A 21,576-nucleotide genomic window follows, 5' to 3' on the forward strand; every position below is an offset into this window, starting at 1 on the left:
TGTGCCTGCTGTTGCTCGGTAGGCTCACTGCCGCTCTGCTGCAGTCTCCGGGCTGCAGTGACCAGCCGTGAGCCCTGCATCTGGCACCCCTCGATCAGCTGAGTGGTGCTCCCACTGTGGGAGTGCACTGACCAACTGGGGCCGCTCCTGCATTGAGCATCTGCCTCCTGGTGGTCAGTGCGTGTCATAGCAAATGGTCGACTGGTTGGAACGGTCGCTCAGGCTTTTATATATACAGATCATAGGGAGACATGGAAAATAGACTGAGAATCATGATCCCAGATTGGACTCTGTATCATCAACCTGGTACTCTGCAACTGGTTCTGAAGCATTGTGTTCCCTTTCTTTACTGAGTTAGCCTAAGCAAGGGGATTCTTCAGTATGGTGAGTAACAAATACTGTTGGGTGAGTGCTCTGAACTCACCTGTAGCATTTTCATGAAATGGTATGACTAGTTAGGGAAAAAAAAAGGAGTTCTCCCATTAGTCTTAGGATACAGTTTAAAACTTGACCAGGCTAACAAGGACTTGCCTGTTCTGGTTCCTGCCTCTCTTCTCGGTGTCATCTTTCAGCCTTCTTTCCACAGTTGATGCAGTTTTCTTCCCTATACTTTCTCCAAGAAGCCAGGCTTTGTGCATTAGGGTTTATGCCCTGTTCTTGCCTGCACTACCACCCCAGCTTTTTACTTGGTCAACTCCTACTCTTCTATGTGTCCATCAAATCTCATTTGAACACCCTTTTCAGTGAGCTCTTCCCTTTGAACCTTCTAAATTAAGTTACATCATAAGCTTTCCCTTTTCCCTGTACTTATCACATAATTATTTTAAAGTTATTTGTATAGCTATTTATATAATATCCTGGTAAGCTCTCTAAATTGTAAATTCCTTGAGGCCATGGACCATGTTTGACATATCCACTGTTTCATTGGTTTAGTGCCTATAAGTATTGTGAGCAGGCACTCAAAAATATTTGTTGAAAAATATTTGGTGAATGTGATGATGAATTTTATGTGTCAACTTGACTGGGCCACTGGATGCCCAGACATTTGGTCAAATATTATTCTGGGTATGTCTGTGAGGGTGTTTATGGATGAAATTAACATTTGAAGTGGAAGACTGAGCAAAGCCAACTTCCCTCCCTATTTCCGGTGGGCCAGGCTAGACTAGATTCTCAGCTCTCTCGGTTTCTCAGGCCTTTAGATTTGGACTGGAACTACACCATTGGTTCTCCTGGGTCTCCATCTTGCTGACCAGATTTAAGGACTTGTTAATCTCCATAATAGAATGAGCCAATTCCTTAAGTTAATTTCCATGGGTATGTACATGCATCCTATTGGTTATGTTTCTCTGAAGAACCCTAACCAACACAGTGAGCTTTATAATCACCCACAAAACAACTGTAAGAGGAGACAGAACATCCCTGAAAATCTCAACTGTGGATCTGAAGTAAGAAAGCCATCTTGTGGTGTTTCTGGGCATATCATGTTGATATGTGAAGTATGTGTGTATCCCTTAGGAAACTAAAACATAGTTCTCTGTAACAGTTCTTAATATATTTTCTGCCAAAAGTCTCCTTTGGAAATGTGGTGAAGTCTGTAGACTCCTTAAAGCAATAGTTTTAAATAAGTAAAATACATAATGTTATAAAAGAAACCAATTATAATGCAATATATATATTAAAATGTTAAACACTAAATGTGGGATATTGTAAGATATATTTCTCTTTACTAAAGACTTACGTGGCATTGCAATATATTTAAATATAGGCAATTTAAAGTAAAATTTTATTTTTAAAAGAGATCAGTAGGAAGATCATCACCCTGACTAGCCTATGTGCCTAGTCATGTTATAAAGCAACCTTATTTTGGGTTTTAAACTACTATAATTTAAAATAATGATAGATATAAATGATATGTCAAAATATATCCCACAAATGTAATAGGATATAAAAATGTTTATTTGAACATTTTTATGTGATTCTTGCCAGAATCACAAGAACCACTACTACAGTGGTAGGCAAAAGTAGGTTTATAGTTATGAGTACTCAAAACAGTTTATTTTTGTATTATTATTTTTTAATTATTATATTATTTATTTGTATTACAACTGTACACCTACTTTTGTCCAACCCTGTATTTATCTTGTTTGTTTTTCCTTCATTTATAATGGGAGGAAATAGAGTTTGTCAAACAAAATGTCCACATTTTTAGATTCTTGAATAATATCCACTCAGGTCTGTGATTAGGTCCATGGACCTTATGTTAATAACCTCCAGTTATTAATAACCCAGTAAGTTGGGTCTTTACAAAAGGTACTGACTTGGTCTCTTAAAATTGATTCTTAAATTCAAGGAGTTTCTGACAGTATTGGGCTGTGAAGAATCCTATTTACTTAGGATTTGCATATGTGTGATTTTATCTTAAAACTTGTTAGTAATATAAATATTTATATATCACTCACTTTATAATTTACACAGGATGCAAAAATATCTAATCACATTTTATCCTCCTAACAACCCAATGAGACACACATAACCTATACTGTGTGCTCCATAAATGTTTGATTACTCTTATTTAGGTGATATAGACATTGAGGAGAGTTTCCATTTAACCCCTAATACTTTAAGTACTTGCTCAAAATCACAGTGTTAAAAAATGTCTACTTGTGAATCAAACTTGTATCTAAATCCAAATAGTATGCCCATTAGACTTATATGTTCCTGTGAATATATGTTTGCCCATGAAGTATGTGTATCAATTTAAAGCATATGGATTATTGCAAAATAATGTACCAAATATGTACCAAATATGTACCAAATATAGGCCAAAATGTACCAAACAGCCACCTACAACAAAGAATTATCTGGTTCAAAATGTCACTAAGTGCTGAGGTTGAGAAACCCTGATTTAGATTAAGGCATTTTAAAAAATCCCCACCAACTCTGGTACTTAACGCTAAGTAGATATGTCTTATTATCAAACCAAGTGGATCTTGAATAGTTGCTTTAAAATCAATTTAAAAAGTTGTTAGTATTAGATTAATTTAATTAAATATTTTTCTAATGTATGTGTGAAAGCTCAATTATTACTGGACAGATTTCACATCATGAACATTCTTGTACATCTGTGTATATAAAAATTATTAGTTTGAAATTTGAAGTGGATGGGTTGATTGCTTAAAATTAGAACTACATAGAACTGAACTACATGGAACTGAAAAGTTGTTTCAGACTCATGTATTTGTTCATCCACTTGTTTATTTAAAATTTATTGAGGCCCTGCTCCATCCTGGCATTGTGTCAGAGGCTGGCTTACAAATATGAATAGCATAGTGCTTGTCCACCAGAAGCACCCAGAATTCCGGATGAAACAGCAGTTAAGTAGAAATGACGTAGAGAAGTACCAGATATTGTGGGAGCATATTGGAGGGCCCCTCACTAATCCAAAGAAAAGGAGGAAAATCTTCTTGAAGGAAAAAGCAAGGGACATTTACAAATCCATGTTTAATTTAATTGGTAATTAAATATGTCGAAATGCCATCTAATTCTCAAACTTTGCAGATTCTTCTGTTAGGTCAGCGAGTTAAGAAATCAAATGAATGCACAATAGACAAGTATCTAGTCATCCTGACCTTTCTGTTGAGTAATCACTATATGTATTATCTTAGGCATATTTAGAGGATTTTGTCTAGAATAGTGTAAATGTGCATATGATTACTAGACTCTCTACTGGCAACTGTTATTACCCATTTGATTTGGTTTGGATTATTCTTGCACATTTCAATCCAAGATCTGAGATTTGGCTTTTTTTTTTTTTTTAAGAGAAAGTGTAAAGGATGGAGGGATGGAGGGATGGAGGAATGGAGGGATGGAGGGAGGGAGGGAGAAAACAGAGGGAAGGAGGGTAGGAGGAAGAGAGAGAAAAAGAGAGAGAAAAGAGCAATTTTTGGCACTCTGGAAAAAGTATAGGAAGGAATCCTTCAGTAGAATGTATCCAGGACAAATTAGTATCACTTCTCTTTCTGTAGATATAAACTCTGCAAATACACTATGTTAATACATTTAAAAATACTATGGTATTTAAAACTAAAATTTGATCTCTTTATTTCAGAATAATAAATAATAAAAACAAAAAGGCCCCTCCTTTAAAACTCTTAATAGATAAATAATTTTCTCCCAAATTACTATTAAAATTAATTTGAAAATCTTTTGATATAGTTGGTCCTCGGGTTCCGTCAGAGATCTGTTCCCCCACCTACATAAGCACCTATGTCACTCACATGGAGCACATACACAGCAGCAATGAAGTGAAACAGTAAAAAAATTTTAAAAGAAAGATAGCAATTCCTGACCTTTACTTGTGGCAAATAAATAATAAAAAACATAAAGCACATGCGTCATGCAACTTTTTTTAAATAAATAAATGGGAGATGGTGAAGTAACCACAAAATGACGTACATCAAGGACTGCCTGTATTAAAAAAAACCTGTTAGAACTGATGTGCCATTATGATTTCACTTATATGTGAAATCTACAGAACCAAACAAATGAACCAACAAAACAGAAACAGACTCATAGATACAGAGAACAAACAGGGTAGCCAGATGAGACGGTGTTGAGAGGCTGGGTGAAAAGGTGAAGGGATTTAAAAATACAAATTGATAGTTACAATATAGTCATGGGATGTAAAGTACAGCATAGGGAATATAGTCAATAATATTGTAATATTATAATAACTGTGATACCATGTACGTGCTAGAATTATCAGGGGAATCACATTGTAAATTATGTAATTGTCTAACCACTATGCTGTACTCCTGAAACTAATCTAGATATATAAAAGCCTAAGTCACTAAACGACTGAATGACCAGTAGACAGGTCACTATGACACACATTGACCACCAGGGGGCAGATGCTCAATGCAGGGGCTGCCCCCTGGTGGTCAGTGTGCCCCCACTGCAGGAGCCCTGCTCAGCTGACCAATGGGCTCCAGACACTGGGCTCACGGCTAGCAAGCGCAGCTGTGGCAGTCTGACATTCCCCGAGGGGTCCCAGATTGCCAGAGGGTGCAGGCCAGGCTAAGGGACCCCACCAGTGCATGAATCTGTGCATCGGGCCTCTAGTATTATTTTATACTAGAGGCCCGGTGCATGAGCATGGGTAGGGTCCCTAGGCCTGGCTGTCAATCAGGGCTGATTGGGGCCTTCCAGCTGCTGTCCAGGGCCTCCCTACCCTGGCTGCTGGCTGCCGGCCAGGGCCTTCCTTTGTTCTGAACCACCCCCTGGTGGTCAGTGCACATCATAGCAAGTGATCAGTCCCCCGGTCGAACTCCCATGTAGACAATTTGCATATTAAGCTTTTATTTATACACACACACACACACACACACACACACACACACACTAGAGGCTTGGTGCATGAATTCGTGCAAGGGTGGGGTCCCTCGGGGTAGCCTGTGGCGATTGGGCCGAAACCACAGTCCAACACTACCCACATCCTACTTGCCGTTCCCACTCATCCTGGCCCCACTGCACCTGCCGCAGTCTCGCGCCCAATCAGTCCTGACTGGGAGAGGCTCACGCCACCACAGCAGCAGCACTTGCCAGCATCTGGTGCCCTCCCGAGGGGAGTGGCCTGTGGGATCTGCTGAAACCGGCTCTCTGACATCCCCTGAGGGATCCCAGATTGTGAGAGGGCGCAGGCCAGGCCGAGGGACCCCACCAGTGCACAATTGGGGCCGGGAGGGACCGCAGGAGGGCTCCAGGGCATGTCTTCCCCATCTTGCTCAGTCCTGATTGGCCAGACCCCAGTAGCAAACTAACCTACCGGTCATCTTAAAAATTTTGTGATTTAGATGCTTTTTTTGTTTTTTGCCATTCAGCCTGATTATTTTTAATCATTATTCAGGAGAAAAGAAGGCAAACTACTAAAGTTCACTGGAAACATTAAAGATGCTTAGTATAGAATACTGAATATACTCTGTTTTTAATGGTAACAGTTTCTGATAAATTACTCAGGGTAAAACTAGTTTCTTTCTCTGTTATGTTTGCTTGGTGCAAAAATGGTTTTTAATATGTTTCTCGTTATGCCAGGAATTTTGTTTTCTATCTGCTTGATAATCTCGGTTTTCTCAAAAAGATATACATAGATTAATTAGTAAAGTCCAGAAGAATAGTTGTCCTGTTTCTGCTCTCAGCAGTGAAACAACATACCATTCTTCTAGGGATCTAGTCCAAAAGGTTTTTTAGGGAGTAGGGAAAGTAAAAGGAAGACAGAAAAGGAGAAAACCAGAGTTGAACCTAGAGTGTATGAAAATGCTTTTAGGGAACTAGAATTATAGATGTTCTGGAAACCCAATATGAGTATGGATGTCTAAGCTTTTCAACTACATGAAAGACTCAGCAGAAATCCAATGAAAGTTTAAACCTGCATGCTTTAGATACACTATTCTTTGTTGGATAGACCCTACAGGATAACCCTAAGGTAAACATTCTTTAAACATTTGTATATTACGTCAGCTTTTAATAAGAATGTATAAAACTGGAATTTTTCTGGCAAGTTTTAGATAGAACTGAGTTGTTTATAAATTTCCACAATATATATAAGGAACTCATACAACTTAACAAAAGGAAGACAAACAATCCAATCAAAAAATGGGCAAAGGACCTAAATAGACACTTTTCGAAAGAGGACATACAGAAAGCCAAGAGACATAAAACATGCTCAAAGTCACTAATCATCCGAGAGATGCAAGTTAAAATAACAATGAAGTACCATCTCACACCTGTCAGAATGGCTATCATCAACAAATCAACAAACGACAAGTGCTGGCGAGGATGCGAGGATGCGGAGAAAAAGGAACTCTTGTGCACTGCTGGTGGGAATGCAGGCTGGTGCAGCCACTGTGGAGAACAGTATGGCATTTCCTCAAAAAAATTAAAAATGGAACTTCCATTTGACCCAGTAATCCTACTTCTAGGAATATATCCCAAGAAACTAGAAACCCGAATCAGAAAGGATATATGTACCCCTATGTTCATAGCAGCACCATTTACAATAGCTGAGATTTGGAAACAGCTTAAATGCCCATCAGCAGATGAGTGGATTAAAAAACAGTGGTATGTCTACGTAGTGGAATATTATGCTGCTGTAAAAAAGAATATCTTAACCTTTGAGGCAGCATGGAGGGACCTGGAGAGTATCATGCTAAATGAAATAAGTCATTCAGAGAAAGACAAGTATTACATGATCACACTCATATGTAGAATCTAAGTAACAAAATAAACCGATGAATGGAGTGGATCCAGAGACATGGAAGCATGGGACAGAGTGCAGAATCTCAGAGGGAAGGTGGGAGAGGGTGGGTGGGAAGTAATCAACCAAAGACTTTGTATGCATATAATGCATAACCCATGGACACAGACAGGGTGCTGAAGGCCTGCGGTGGGGTGAATCCTGGAGGGGGCCAGTGGGGGAAAAAGGGGACATATGTAATACGTTCAATAATAATTATTAAAACAAAGATAGGCTTGACTGCAAAAAATATGCTTATGAATATGTTTCTGTTAGTGTGAAAAAATGAAATATATAGCCAGGATTGTTAAATGGTTCAAAATTCCACTTTTTCTCTAAATACATTTTGGGAAGCTGCTGGTTGGTAAGGATCACATTGATGAGTAATTCTTAAAAACTGTGGTTTAAATGAAATCATACCATATATATTTTTATATTTTCAGGGACTTTAAGATTTAATTTTACTTATTCATTTATTTTTTAAAAATCATAAACATATAGGATAGTAATAGAATATGAATCCAATTACAGGAATTTAACTTGGCCTAGTTCCCCAGATTTCTAAACTCTGGGTGGGTTTTTGTTGTTGTTTTTATAGAATTTAATTGGCTCTTTACTCTGTCTTGGAAAATTTTGTTAACAATGTATGGGAGTTTATAGTTACTAAACATAAAAGGATATTAAGAGATATCCAGATGACATTATCATTTACATGGCACAAGATATGGGAGACCTGTTAGTATTAGAAATTAGTTACATACACTTTCACTGGAAAATGTATGTAAAAAGACTGGCTAACTACATCAACATATGATAGTTAAGTGCCATTATTAAGTGAATGATAATAAGCCTTATTCTCAGGTTATTGATATTTTGATTATTATATTTGCAGGCAGATTTTCAAGGCATAATATTCAGAAGTTTACTGTTTCTTTACAGATATTCATGTATTTTTGAGACTAATCTTAGCCTAGCTTTTCCCCCATTTTTAATTTCCAAATTTTTCATTTCAAGTTTGAGAAAAATTTGAGTTTTCTTTTCTTTCTTTTTCAAATATATTACTCTACATAATTCTGTGTCATTTCAAATACTTGTTTCATGGCATTTTGCTTTAAATGATCAGTCTTCCCAGTTATATCTTTAGAAAGTGAAATATGCTCCCTACTTTATAGTTACTTTTTATGTATATATCACTTTCCAGTTGCTTTATATTTAAATGTAATTGTACCAGAGTCTATATGCTAATCAGTTTTCTGAGCAGCAATTTTAGTGTTCTTAAAATTTTAATGTAAGTCTCTAAAATTAAACATTTAAAACTTTACTGTTTATGCAGTAAATTCCTGAAATCTAATTATGCCAGGTCCTGTTCTAAGCACGAAAGATAAAGAGTGGAAAAAACAGACAAGTTCTCTGACATCATGGCATTTGCATTCTGGCATGGGGACACACATGACAAGTAGAAAAGCAAATGGCATGTGAAAGGTTCCAGCAGCACTGCAGTGGAGTCCTGGTTTCTGCTGAAACTCCTAGGCAAGGAACTGACAGGCTGCACTGGTCTGCTTGCTCTTCTCCAAGTAACCAAGAGAGGGTGATGGGGCAGGCACAGATGGTCACACTGGATTATCCTCTTGGAAAGGAACCATTCTGCTGCTGTCCACACATATTGGAGCCCCAGAGGACCCCCAGCTGAGCATGTAACAATGGGAGTTTTGCAGTCATGAGAATGGCTGCTAGTGGAGAGAAACATCTTGTAGCGACACCAGCTTTACTGATTGCGCCTGGAGACCTTTTGAGAAGTCAGAAGGAGCTATTTGTCCCAGCTAGCTCTTGCAGGCAACTTCGAGAGCTCCACCAGTGGTCAGGGATCATTCAGTGGACAAATCTATTTGCCTTTCCTCAGTCTGCCCCCAGGAGTCCAAACATAAGGCTTTCTATCAGTGACATGAATTAATGGGCTTATCTGTATTTTAAAAAATAGAAGAAATAGAGAGTTGTTCATTCATTGACCTCCTTCACCTACTTCCTAAGGTTGGACATGTTCATTTCTCGACACTCAGGATCTGTCAGCCTCAGGGATGAACCAAATTGTCTGTTCTTTTCCCAGAGTAATAAACTTCCTGAACACTTGGGAGTCACTCTTTTGCCATCATAAGAAACTTTTGGGGCAAAGGAGGATGGCTGTAGAATTGTCCAACACAAAGTTAGTGAATCCATTCCTACTCATCCAGGTTGTCTAAGAAACATCAGCAGTGGTCACAATGAGCGAACCTGACCATCATCATGTTGCTGCACTTTTGCTAGACCCATAGGCACAGCAGCCACAGTCTAACCAGAAAGGCCTCTTGGAAATCCCCAGGAGACCTATCTCCAGGGGAGACCTTTCTCCAGGGGGAATTGCTCATTCCCGTCTTCAAGATTAATGACTGCTGGGGTTTCTCTTGCTATTACTACCCCTTGTAGTACTACCCCTTCCCAACAAATCTCTTAGGTCCATTCTGGGTCTTTGCATCAACCCATCAGTTCTATTTTGTTTTCTTGTTTTCAAGCCTCATAATTTCTTTACTATTGTTTTATGCAATCAGTGTTCATGTAAATAGGTAACATAGCATAAGTGTAATAATAGGATTCTAATGGATATACTGGGTGAGTCTGGGAAGGCTTTAGAGAAGATAGAGCATTTAAGGTAAGGCTTGAAGGGCAGAGAAGCAGGGAAGAAATATATTGTTGACCATAGTGTCATGGAAGAATAAAACGTTTTCAGGTGTGTTCAGGAAATGGCAAGAAGTTTTGTGTGGTTAGGGGTGTATAAGAATAGTATAAGAATACTTGGGAATGGAGTGTTGGAACAGGTGCCTCAATCTTATATCAGGCATTACCTGACCTATTTAAAGATGACCTACTCGTGTTCATAATTTAAAAGTCTCTTATAATAACTCCTATTCATTTTTATATTTAATGATATTAATAGTGAAATTTATATCTGTCATTTGTATGTCTTCAACTCATTTTCCCTATTACCTAATTTCATCTTAACAATATGTGAGTGACACAGATCTGAAAATGTTATAGTATTCTAATATTTAATGTTGAAGAAACTGAGGAATTGAGAGGTTACATGGTCTACGTTTAGAGTATCGCCAGATCTTCTGATTCTTAATTCCATATACTTGTTGGATGTTATTTTTGTAAATATATGCTTTTTCTCTCTTTTTTTCTCCTTAAGTTATTGCCTTTCTTTTTTCCATAGGAATTGGCTTTTACCCTGGAAGAAAGACAACTATTGAATATTCATGGATTATTGCCACCTGGCTTCATCAATCAGGATATCCAACTTCTTAGAATAATTAAAAATTGTGAGCGTCTGAACTCTGACTTTGACAGGTAACACATTTTATATTTCTTTTAGGCAGTTGTTTATTTTATTTTTTATTAGATGAGAAAGTTAAAATATTTAGTGATTTGGAAAAAGTAGTCAACTTTGAGGAGAATTTGCCTATAAATACAATGATGTTTTTAAAAATTTACCTTTTTAGGAACATTTAGGAATAAAATTTTCCTTTCCAAACTGTTATCCTCAGAGAGACTACTTTGCTCTTGTGATAAAATTGTTGCTATAAAGGTAAGTTATCAGGAAATGCCATCCTGAACAGAGCAAAACAGGTTAAAGTGGCTTTTAGTCAGACTATGAGTGCATATTGGATGCACTTTTTCAACTTCTAAACCTGGTTCTAATGCTAGTGCGAATTTAGGTCACTTACTGTGTTTAGAATTCAGTTTCCATGTTTGCACAGAGATAAAGGTAACGTGTGCCCTATCTCTGTAATGAGATAGCCCTAGGTTGAAATTCTGGCTGTGTTTCACTAGCATTGGGGCCTTGAGCAAACCATCACAACCACTGTCAGGACCACTCTGTATGCCTTGCCCTCTGCTTTGGACTCTTCCCTTATTTAGGCACTAAACCTCAGGTTTTTTATTTATGGATTGAAGAGAATAGTTATTTCATAATATTGTTGTGAAGTTTAGAAGAGGTAGCTAACTCAATACCAAGTAAGTATTTGTATTAGTCAGGGTTTTCTAGTGGTCTTCAGAGAAGCAGAAGCAACAGGATATATGTGTTGTGTGCGTGCGCGCGCGCGCGCACACACACACACACACACATTACATCCTGTTGGATGGAGATATATATTTGTTTCAAGGGATTGGCTCCCATGATTGTAGAGCCTGGGTAAGTCCTAAGTCTGTAGGTAGACTGGCAGCTGGAGAACAAGAAAAGATTTGCAGTTCGAGTCTAAAGGCAGACTGCTTGCAGAATTCCTTTTTACTAAAGAGAATACTACTACTAATGATGGAGTAGCAGTCCAAATCCCCTTAGTAGGCAGGATCACTCACCCTAGCCAGCACAGTAGCTTCCTTCTTTGCTTATTGATTCAGAGGCATGTGGTGTCCATAGTGGCTAGTGGCCATCTTAATTTCCAATCTAATGGAATAATTGTCTCCTGGTGGAAACATCCCTCCTTTTGAAACTAAGACTTATTGGCCAGCAGAGCATGAAGTCATGGGGACAAGAAGCAGAAATTTTGCTAGTGGGTCACTGGCGATAATAGTGAGTGGTGCCACTTCCATTTTTACCCCTGGGTTCGTGGACCTGTGAATCCTGATTATGGGAAAAAGAGCATTATACTGGACATGGATTCATAGCCTCCTAGAGAACTCTGCCTCAGCTTTGCAAGGTATTACCACCTAGCTGGTGCTGTAACTGAGCCTCAGAAGGCCATTCCACCATTCTGTCAAGTCAGCTGCTTCAGGATGGTGGGGAAACATGGTAAGACCAGTGAATTTCATGAATATGGGCCCATTGCCATGCTTCATTTGCTCTAAAGTGAGTCCCTTGATCAGAAGCAATGCCTTGTGGAATACCATAATGGTGGATAAGGCATTCTGTAAGTCCACAGATGGTAGTTTTGGCTGAAGCATTGTGTGTAGGGAAGGCAAATCTGTATCCAGAGTAAGTGTCAATTCCAGTAACAACAACGCTGCCTCTTCCATAATGGAAGCAGTCCAATGTAATCACTTGCCACCAGGTGGCTTGCTGATCACCCCGTGGAATGGCACCCGATCAGGCATGCAGTGATGGCCTCTGGCAGATTGGGCACTCAGGAGAGTCTAAAGGCAGGTCAGCCTTAGTGACTGGAAGTCCATATTGCTGAGCCCGTGATAACCTCCATTCCTGCCATGGCCACTTTTTTCATGAGCCCATGGGTGATGTCGGGCAGCCAGAGAAAGAGACTGACTCAGCTTGTCCAGTTGTGTATTTTCCCTGCTTCTTAAACCTCTCCACAATCTCTTGCACTTGTTACTTAAGTTCTTCTTTCAGCTTATGTTTTTACTTTATATTCTTTTTCTGGTTCGAGGATCAGTAGGGATACCTGTGCCAGGAATAGAATGAGTGAGGGGAAGAATGGTAGGTTGGGAAAGGAAGTTATCAAGGTAATAGAGGATAGATTATGTATTTGAAGGCCAAGAAAGACTTCTGCTATTAATCTGAGTGAAAAGGGAAGCCTTTCAAGGTTTTGAACAGGAAATCAACATCATCTGAGCTACATTTCAAGAAGAGAATGGCTGCAATGTTGAGAAGAGAATGTAGGCTGCAAGAATGTTTAGGAGACTATTACAATAATCCAAGAAAAAGATTATGGTGATTTAGACCCAGTGTGGTAGCAATGAAGGTGTTTAGATTTTGGATATATGTTGAAAGTAAAGCCTAATGTATTAGAGACCTTGCAGAGAAGAGAAAACAGCAAAAAGAAACAAAAAAGAAATTGCAAAGAAACAGGAAACTAGTGAGGTAGAAAGAAAATGAAGAGAATATGATGTCCTAGAAGTCAAGTAAAGAGCATTTATTGACTTATAGGGAGTGCCACTTGAGTCAAATGTTCTGATAAATAAAATGAGGTCTGAGGGTTGGTCTTTGATTTAGCAATGAGGACTTACACATTTGCTAAATCAATTTTAGCATGTCTAAAAGTTATCATCTTCTTCCTAAATTTTAATTTTTTGGGTTAGCATAACCTATCTATTTGCCCAGCCTTAGAATCCTGTATGTCTGACACTAAATGCTGTGCATTTTAAACTACTTCAGGGAATGGAAATCAATCCAAAAAGGCTGGTAAGATTACTAAGTACAATCTTAAAATATTCTTTTAAATTATACCAAACAATTTGAATTATATTTTACAAACCGTTGAAGGCTCCAGGTAACATGATAAGTTTGATGCTTAGAAAGATAAGTCTGGGTCAAAAATGCCTCTAGAAAGAAAAAACCTATTTGATACAAATAATAAGAAAAGTCCCTTGAACTTTCTTGCTACCTTAGTAATTTTTAAGGTTGGTGCTATATTCCTTACTCATTTTTCATTTGTTATTTCCCTTGGTTATTCAGCACTGAAGGTTAAAGGATGAAGTCTCTGTGTTTACTTAAAGTTAATGCTATATGTATAATGGTATTTTCATCATTCTTTCATTTTAAAATAGGGATAAAGTCATTTGAAATATTAAGTAAAACTTCTGTTTTAGCAATTATTTTAATATTTGAATGACATTCGAGGAGGTTTATATTTCTTCATTTTTTGAGGTATTTAAGAATATTTCTGAAGTGTTTTGTTTTTTTTTATCAGATGTTTCCTGTGTGACCTAAAAAGTTCTTCATACTTTGTTGAAAAATGTTTAATAAGATTTCTAAGCAGCTATTTCATGGCTTTGTTGGAATATAGACCTCATTTTGTCCATTTTCCACAGGTATCTTCTCTTAATGGATCTTCAAGATAGAAATGAAAAGCTCTTTTATCGAGTGCTTATGTCTGACATTGAGAAGTTCATGCCTATTGTTTATACTCCCACTGTGGGTCTGGCTTGCCAGCAATATAGTTTAGTTTTTCGGAAACCAGGGTATGTAAACTTTTATTTTAAATACAACTCGTGTCCTTATTTATTTATTTTTTGTAAAGGTTTTGTAATAAAATATTGAATGGAATTGAACTTTGGAAAATCTAAATCAAATTTTATTTAAAAGGACATTAAATATAAACATATATAACATTAAAAACATAGTATATTCTTTCTAGATTTAAGATAAGGGGAAAGTATTTCTAAACCAATTTAGGTTTCCTTTTACAGAGAGTAAATGAACTTGTTTTTATTTGGAAAGAGAATAATTGCTCATAATTAAACTTGACTTTAAGATGTTAATTATCACTATTATGTATATATTTTATAAGTTAAAGCAAAGATTCGAAATTTTTGTGAAAATGGTAGACTACTGTTTTCTAAAATCAGAGTTGGTATTAAAGTAGTTTTTTTTTGTTTGTTTGTTTGTTTTTTTTTGTTTTTAAATATATTTTATTGATTTTTCACAGAGAAGAAGGGAGAGGGATAGAGAGTTAGAAACATCGATGAGAGAGATCAGCTGCCTCCTGCACGCCCCCCACTGGGGATGTGCTCGCAACCAAGGTATATGCCCTTGACTGGAATCGAACCTGGGACCTTTCAGTCCGCAGGCTGACGCTCTATCCACTGAGCCAAACCAGTTCGGCTAAAGTAGTTTTTTTGTTGATTTCCCGTAAGTGAAATAATAGTTACCTTTAATGATCAATACAGTTTTTCTAAATCTATAGCTTCACTTTATTCAATATATTAATGAATTTAAAGATAAAAAGAAATGTTTATAAGTTTATACTAAAAATATAAAAGCCTACTAAAAGCATTGTCATTGAAAGTTAGTTTGAATATGTGGATTTTACTTAGATATATGAGTGTAGTTGTATTTAGCATACCTATTCCATATTACCCTTTGTATAAATAAAAGAACTAGACCCTGACCAGTGTTGTTAAGTGGTTAGAGTGAGGGCCCCTCCTACCAAAGGTTTGTGGGTTCCATTCCCAGTCAAGGGCAAGTACCTCAGTTGTGGGTTTGCTCCCCGCCCTGGTCAGGGTGTTCAGGGCATGTGCAGGAGGCAACCAGTTGATGTGTCTCTCTCACACAGATGTTTCTCTTTCTTTCTCTCCCTTTCCCTCCCTTTCTTCCATTCTCTCTAAAAATCAATGGAAAAAAATATCCTTCAGTGAGAATTAACAAAATAAAAATAATAATGATAAACAGTACTCATATACCACAAAAAATTATTCCTCACAATACATTTGCCAGCTAAATTCTAAATCTTGTCCTTTCTATGAAAGACATTTGTATTCACTGTTAAAATAGCCATTATATAATGCAATAGATATGTGCTATATGTATCATTTAACAGACTACCTATATTGATCTACTTCTTCTCTTTATACAAGGGGTGATGTGGCTAATTCTTTTTGTTGTTGTTATTCCCCACCTGAAGATAATTTTCCCATTGCTTTTCAGAGAGAGTGGAAGGGAGGGAGGAAGGGTAGGAGAGGAAGAAAGAGAAAGAGAAAGAGAGAGAGAGAGAGAGAGAGAGAGAGATATCACTGTGAGAGAGACACATCCATTGGTTGCCTCCCACACACACCTTGACTGGGGCCAGGGATAGAACCTGCAACCCAGGTACATGCCTTTGACTAGGAATCAAACCCAGGACCCTTTGATGTGTGGGCCGGCACTCTAACCACTTAAAAACACCAGCCAGGGCTGTATATTATTTTTTTTTTATTTTTTTAAAATATATTTTTATTGATCTCAGAGAGGAAGGGAGAGGGAGAGAGAGATAAAAACATCAATGATGAGAGAATATCATTGATCAGCTGCCTCCTGCATGCCCCCTACTGAGGATCAAGCCCGTAACCTGAGCATGTACCCTTGACTGGAATTGAACCCAGGACCTTCCAGTCCATAGTCCAATGCCCTATCCACTGAGCCAAACCAGCTAGGGCTGTATATTATTTTTTAATCATACAAATAATACATATTAATGAAAAAAAGAGAAAATGCAAATATACAGATGGAAAAATATTTTTTAAATACCTAATGTCATCATGCCCCAAACCCTGATATACACAAATACATACTGTTTTTGCTTATAGAAGGGATCATACTATATATATAAACTGTTGCCTACTTTATTGTCTTCTCTGAGTGACGTCATAACATCTGTCCATGTCTATAAAATATAATTCTACATAAAGAATCTTAAAGCATAATTGGATAAAACATGGCTATTTTAAAATACAATTTAAGTGTATTTATTGAAATTCTAACTTTTCTGAGAGATACTGAGAAATGCTAACAACTATAAGAAATGTGGAGGAGCTTAGGTTGAAATTGACATAGAAATCTCAATAGCAACAATTATTTTTGAGCACTTATATACTAGATGATTTTCTGAGGACTGGGGATACTTTGGTGTATGTATAAATCTAAGTACAAAAGATAGGAAAATGAGAAATAAGTATATTGTCTAGAATGTTTGCAGGTAGTTAAGTGTTTAGGAGAAAGAAAGAGTAGAGCAGGGACAGGGGATCCAGAGTGTCAGTTGCTTTAGAGGGGGCAGTTGCGATTTTAAATAGAGTGATAGTGTGGGCCTCATTGGAAGGTGATATTGGAGGAGTGAGGGGGAGTCATTAAGATACAGAGGAAATGTGTGCCAGGCAGGAGGAATAGTCAGTGCCAGGGTCCTAACTGGGAACATGCGTGGAGACCAGGGCAGCGTAGAGACCAGTGAGGCTGGAGTGGAGTGAGAGAGGGAGTAGTAGATGTGATAACAGATGTTAAGATAAATGAGAGGGTCCAGAACCTATAGGATCTTGTATGCTATTTTAAAGAACATTGGCTTTTACTGTTAGTTAAGTAGGTAGAAGAATCAGGTAGCCTGGTTAGTAGGCTGTTGCAGTAAACCAAGTGACTCAGATTAGGAGGGTGGCAATGGAATTAGGGGTGAGGGTTCAGATCCTGGATAAAGAAAAAGAAGGTCTCAAGGATTTCTTTTGGGATTGGAGGCTTCCTAGAGCAGTGCTTTTAACTACCCTAGAGTAGTTTGCCTATTTTCACTTCTGGTTTTGCTACTTGTTTTAGTTTTGAATAAATTATTTAATGTTTCCTCCTCTGTAACATAGGGAAAATACTACTGCCCGCCATCCTTTCACATTTTTCAAATCCAAAACTTTGAAAACCAAAACATTAAAAGAAATCTCATTTGGGATACAACCTGATCTATCTGAACCCATTTGTGTCAAAATGTGAACTGAATTTATAGTCTTTATATGGCTGTATGACTATTTATAGTGTATATAGTATAATTTGTTTTTCTTTAGAAGTATTAATATATTTAATTTCTGGGGGCTTTGTCCGAAATAAACAGGGTGGATGGATGGGAGGATGGATGGATGGATGGATGGATGGATGGATGGACAGACAGATAGAAAGATAGGAGAGGGAGAGAGGAGGAGGTATGGCAGGAGGTAGGAGACAGCAAAATGCTCACAAATATTGAATCTAGGTGGAAGTATTCATTGTATTATTCTTTTAATTTTCCACAATATTATGGCAGTTTCTGTCATGTTGATTTTTAATGTTTATATTTTGTTAAACTTTTGATGATTTTGAAGTTGTTAGTAGAATAGTTCTCATGGCTTCTCCCATAATTATAAAAAAGGAACTTGTTTGGAAACATATTATGTAGCATAAATTTAGATATTATATTTATTTATTTTTCTTTTTTTTAAATTTTGTTTTATTGCTTAAAGTATTACAAAGAGTATTACATATGTCTCCTACCCCCCCTTGACATTCCCCCAGCCTCCCATACCCCCCAGTGTCTTGTGTCCATTAGTTATGCTTATATGCATGCATACAAGTCCTTCGGTTGATCTCTTACCCCCCCTGCGAGCCCCAACCCTCCCTGGCTTTCCCGCTGTAGTTTGACAGTCTGTTCGATGCTGCTCTGCCTCTGTATCTATTTTTGTTCATCAGTTTATAATGGTCTTTATTATCCATAAATGAGTGAGATCATGTGATATTGTATTTAATTGGAAAGGAAATGGTGATTGTGTTTGAATAATGATGGATCTTGCAGGCATCAGTTAGCAAATACACTGTTTGTTTAAAGCCAAAATTGACAAATGTCTATAAACCTTTCCTGTTGCAACAGCGGGTGTTCTAAGACATTCAGAAAGTGAACAGGAGGATTATACCTGTTATTATATTTACTTTGTGAATTTGGTGGTAGCAATTAGGAACATGTTAAATGAAAGTTAAGGGTTAATATTACAAGTACTGAGTGTAATAAAGTTTCATAGCTTAACTATATTTTACTTACTATGACTAGATATTTATTTTTCATTTTGAATATGGCATTAAAATTTGGCTAGGTATAAAAAAAATAAATTCTTATAAGAATGCTTCTACTTCCAGTATATATATTTTTTTAAGGTAAGATGCTGGAATATCCATTTATTGTTTTTTGTGGGGGATTTCTTTTCTTTTTGGCATAATTTGTGTGGGTTTTTCAAGCTTTCATGGATAATCATGTTTAAGAATGGTGTTGAGTTTGCTTGGATTACCTCCTTTGCATATATCCATAACATTTGGATTTTTGCAGATCCAATATTTGGTAGTGGAATATGCTTGTCTAATTGTGGCTAATTTGTTGATAGAGGTGTAATTTTTGGAAGCTAGAAACCATTTTGTATTTTTGCAGAATGCTAAGCTTAATGTGTTAATTAAATTATTTGTATTCTGTAAATCTTTTTTTTTTAAAGAAATGTTTTTAAAGCAGATTTACATAATTTATTTGGAAATATTTCTACCTACTATATTTTAGACTGCATTTTCCAGGAATCATCTCCTTTTCTTATCTGTTCTTATTGGCTACATACCATTTTATCATGCCTTTGGCAATTAAGCATGTTTCTATTTTTCATATTTCTGATGTTCTATCAAACAGTTTGTAAGCATCTAGAGAGAAGGGATCATATTTTATAAATTAGATCTGTACTTTTCATCCTATTTAGGCCTAGTACCTGGTTGGTGCTGAATTAATATATGTTTTTTGCTGCCTCATAGAAATAGTTATTTAATATTACTGTATTCATCTGCTCACATAGAAAACGATAAAGTATTGGTAATGTTCGTTATTTCTCCTACTGTTTAACCATATTGTTCTAAAAGGTAAGTTCTCATAAATAATAAATCTGAATGAAATTGGACTCACTTCAAGGAATCAGGCTGTGAGGAAGTAGAATTTTGATTAAATATAGATAATACATCTTTAAACACACATTATACTCCTTTCACTTACTAATTTTTATACAGTAATTCACTGATATGATTTTGGCAAAAAGGATGAGCAAATATAATTTTGTTGATTACAGTTCTTAAAAAAAATATTTACAACTAGTACCATTGGTTGACTTGCCAAATATTATAGTGAAAAAAGTGTTCAATGCTCAAGTTAATTGTGGAAAATTTGAATTAACTAAAATTAAACAGGATTGTTTATTGTAAGATTTCACAGAATAATGCTTATTTTGCAAGTTTTGGGAGGATGGAGGTTAGATTTTGTTGTAGATAATGTACCTAGCATAATTCTTGGCATACAGTAGCTGTTCCCAGATAGTAGTTATTACATCTGGTATTGTAGCTCCCAGGTTTCTTCATGACTAAGTGAATGATGGTACCATTTACCAAATTTCAGAATACTGGAATATGTTTGTAAGGGAATAGAAAGTTCTTTTGGGGACATGCTGAGTTTTAAATATCTTTGGGTCTTCCAAGTACAGATGTCTAGTAGGCATTTAAATGTATGACCTGGAACTTAGTAAATATTGTATTTAAAGCTCTTAGTATTTTAATTAACATTATATATGCCACATAAATGGTACCTGTTTTGATATTGACAGTGATTAAAATTAACAATAAGATTAATTGTCAAAGCAAATCATTCATTAAGATGTTTTAATTTTTAGTTTTATTTTTTCCTAGAAAATTCTTAAGGAAATGCATAAAAGGGAACATTAAGATGAACCAAAACAAAATACTAAAGTAGTGTTTCTACATTTGTTGTTTGTTTTCTTTGGAATTCCAAAAAGGACTTGAAGTAGAGTATTCGTTATTTAATTTGTGAGGACTAAGTTTTTTTATTATCCCATGTGCAGTTTCATGTGAGAACGTAAAATAGAAATGGTCATAACCATGACCATGATTAGACCACAATTCGAAGTGGAGATCATTTACTCATACAGAAACATGCAGTTTCTCAGAGAGCCAAAAGTTCAGCAGATTTTGTCATCTTATACAGTGAGGGTATCAGTTTTACCTGATTTTGGCTTATGAAATAGCAGTAAGAAAAGAATTTTAAAAAATAAATGTAAAAGAAACCTACCCAAAGTTATTACTCCTTTAACCCAAGAATGTTCTCATGATGTAGTATGGATTATAATTACTATCAAATGAACAGTTAGTAGAATGGAAACTTTCATGTTCTTGTTCTGTACATTTTCTCCCTTTAGATCTACCTGGTTTTCTTAAACGTAGCCTATTTTTATGATGCTCTCTAAAGGCATGTGAGGGCAGTTTTACTTTTACTAAGCTCTAAGTACTTCAGTAACTCAGAAATTGATAATAAAGAGTTTAAGTTGGTTATGGCAAAGAAACATGGTTTCACAGCCAGTTTTTATAGCTGCAGATTAAATAATTTAACCCTTGAAATAAGGTTGTGGCACTGTCAATAGTTTAGTGTTGTCTCGTTACTGGACCATAGTGATGTAACCTGCCAAGTTACCCAGTGCCCTTATGTTAGTTGACATCTCTTGCTGTCCTAGCTCATCTCACTCTTGAAGTTTCTAGGTAGGGGTGAGGAGGTTCTAAACCAGGTGAATCAGGACTATTTTTTAAATTAAATTTATTGAGGATGACATCTATAATAATAAAAGCATAGTATGCTAATTAGACCGGATGTCCTTCTGGACAAAGCTGCAGTGGGCGGGGGCCGTGGCAGAGGTGGCAGAAGCCCCTGGCCACAGTGGTAGCAGCAGTGGCGGGCGGGGGCTTGGGCCAAGGTCCTTGCACAAATTTTGTGCATCAGGCCTCTAGTTCTTTAATAAAAGTATAGGTTTCAAGTACATATCTATGATCCATCATCTATAAGTTGTATTGTGTGCCCTCGATCCAAGTCAAATCTTTTTCTGTCACCATATATTTGACCCTCTTTACTTTTACTACTCCCCCATCCCCCTTCCTCTAAACTGAGACTATTCTTGCTTGGATTTGGCTTTCTTCAGTTCAATCACTTTAAAATCTTTAGAAATATCTAGGAGACTTTTGT

General features: G+C 36.8%; 1 protein-coding gene across 1 annotated transcript in view; it reads left to right on the plus strand.

The window, feature by feature from the left end:
• ME1 (malic enzyme 1) overlaps positions 1 to 21,576 on the plus strand; it is a 166,630-nt gene that overhangs the window by 16,253 nt on the left and 128,801 nt on the right. The window contains exons 2-3 of the mRNA XM_070418169.1: positions 10,539 to 10,672; positions 14,087 to 14,236. Coding sequence (XP_070274270.1) covers positions 10,539 to 10,672; positions 14,087 to 14,236 — 284 coding nt within the window. The remainder of the gene's footprint in view (positions 1 to 10,538; positions 10,673 to 14,086; positions 14,237 to 21,576) is intronic.

The sequence above is a fragment of the Myotis yumanensis genome, unplaced genomic scaffold (genome assembly GCF_028538775.1).
Source record: "Myotis yumanensis isolate MYYU_CA2020_CCGP unplaced genomic scaffold, mMyoYum1.0.hap1 SCAF_6, whole genome shotgun sequence".
Classification (NCBI taxonomy): domain Eukaryota; kingdom Metazoa; phylum Chordata; class Mammalia; order Chiroptera; family Vespertilionidae; genus Myotis; species Myotis yumanensis.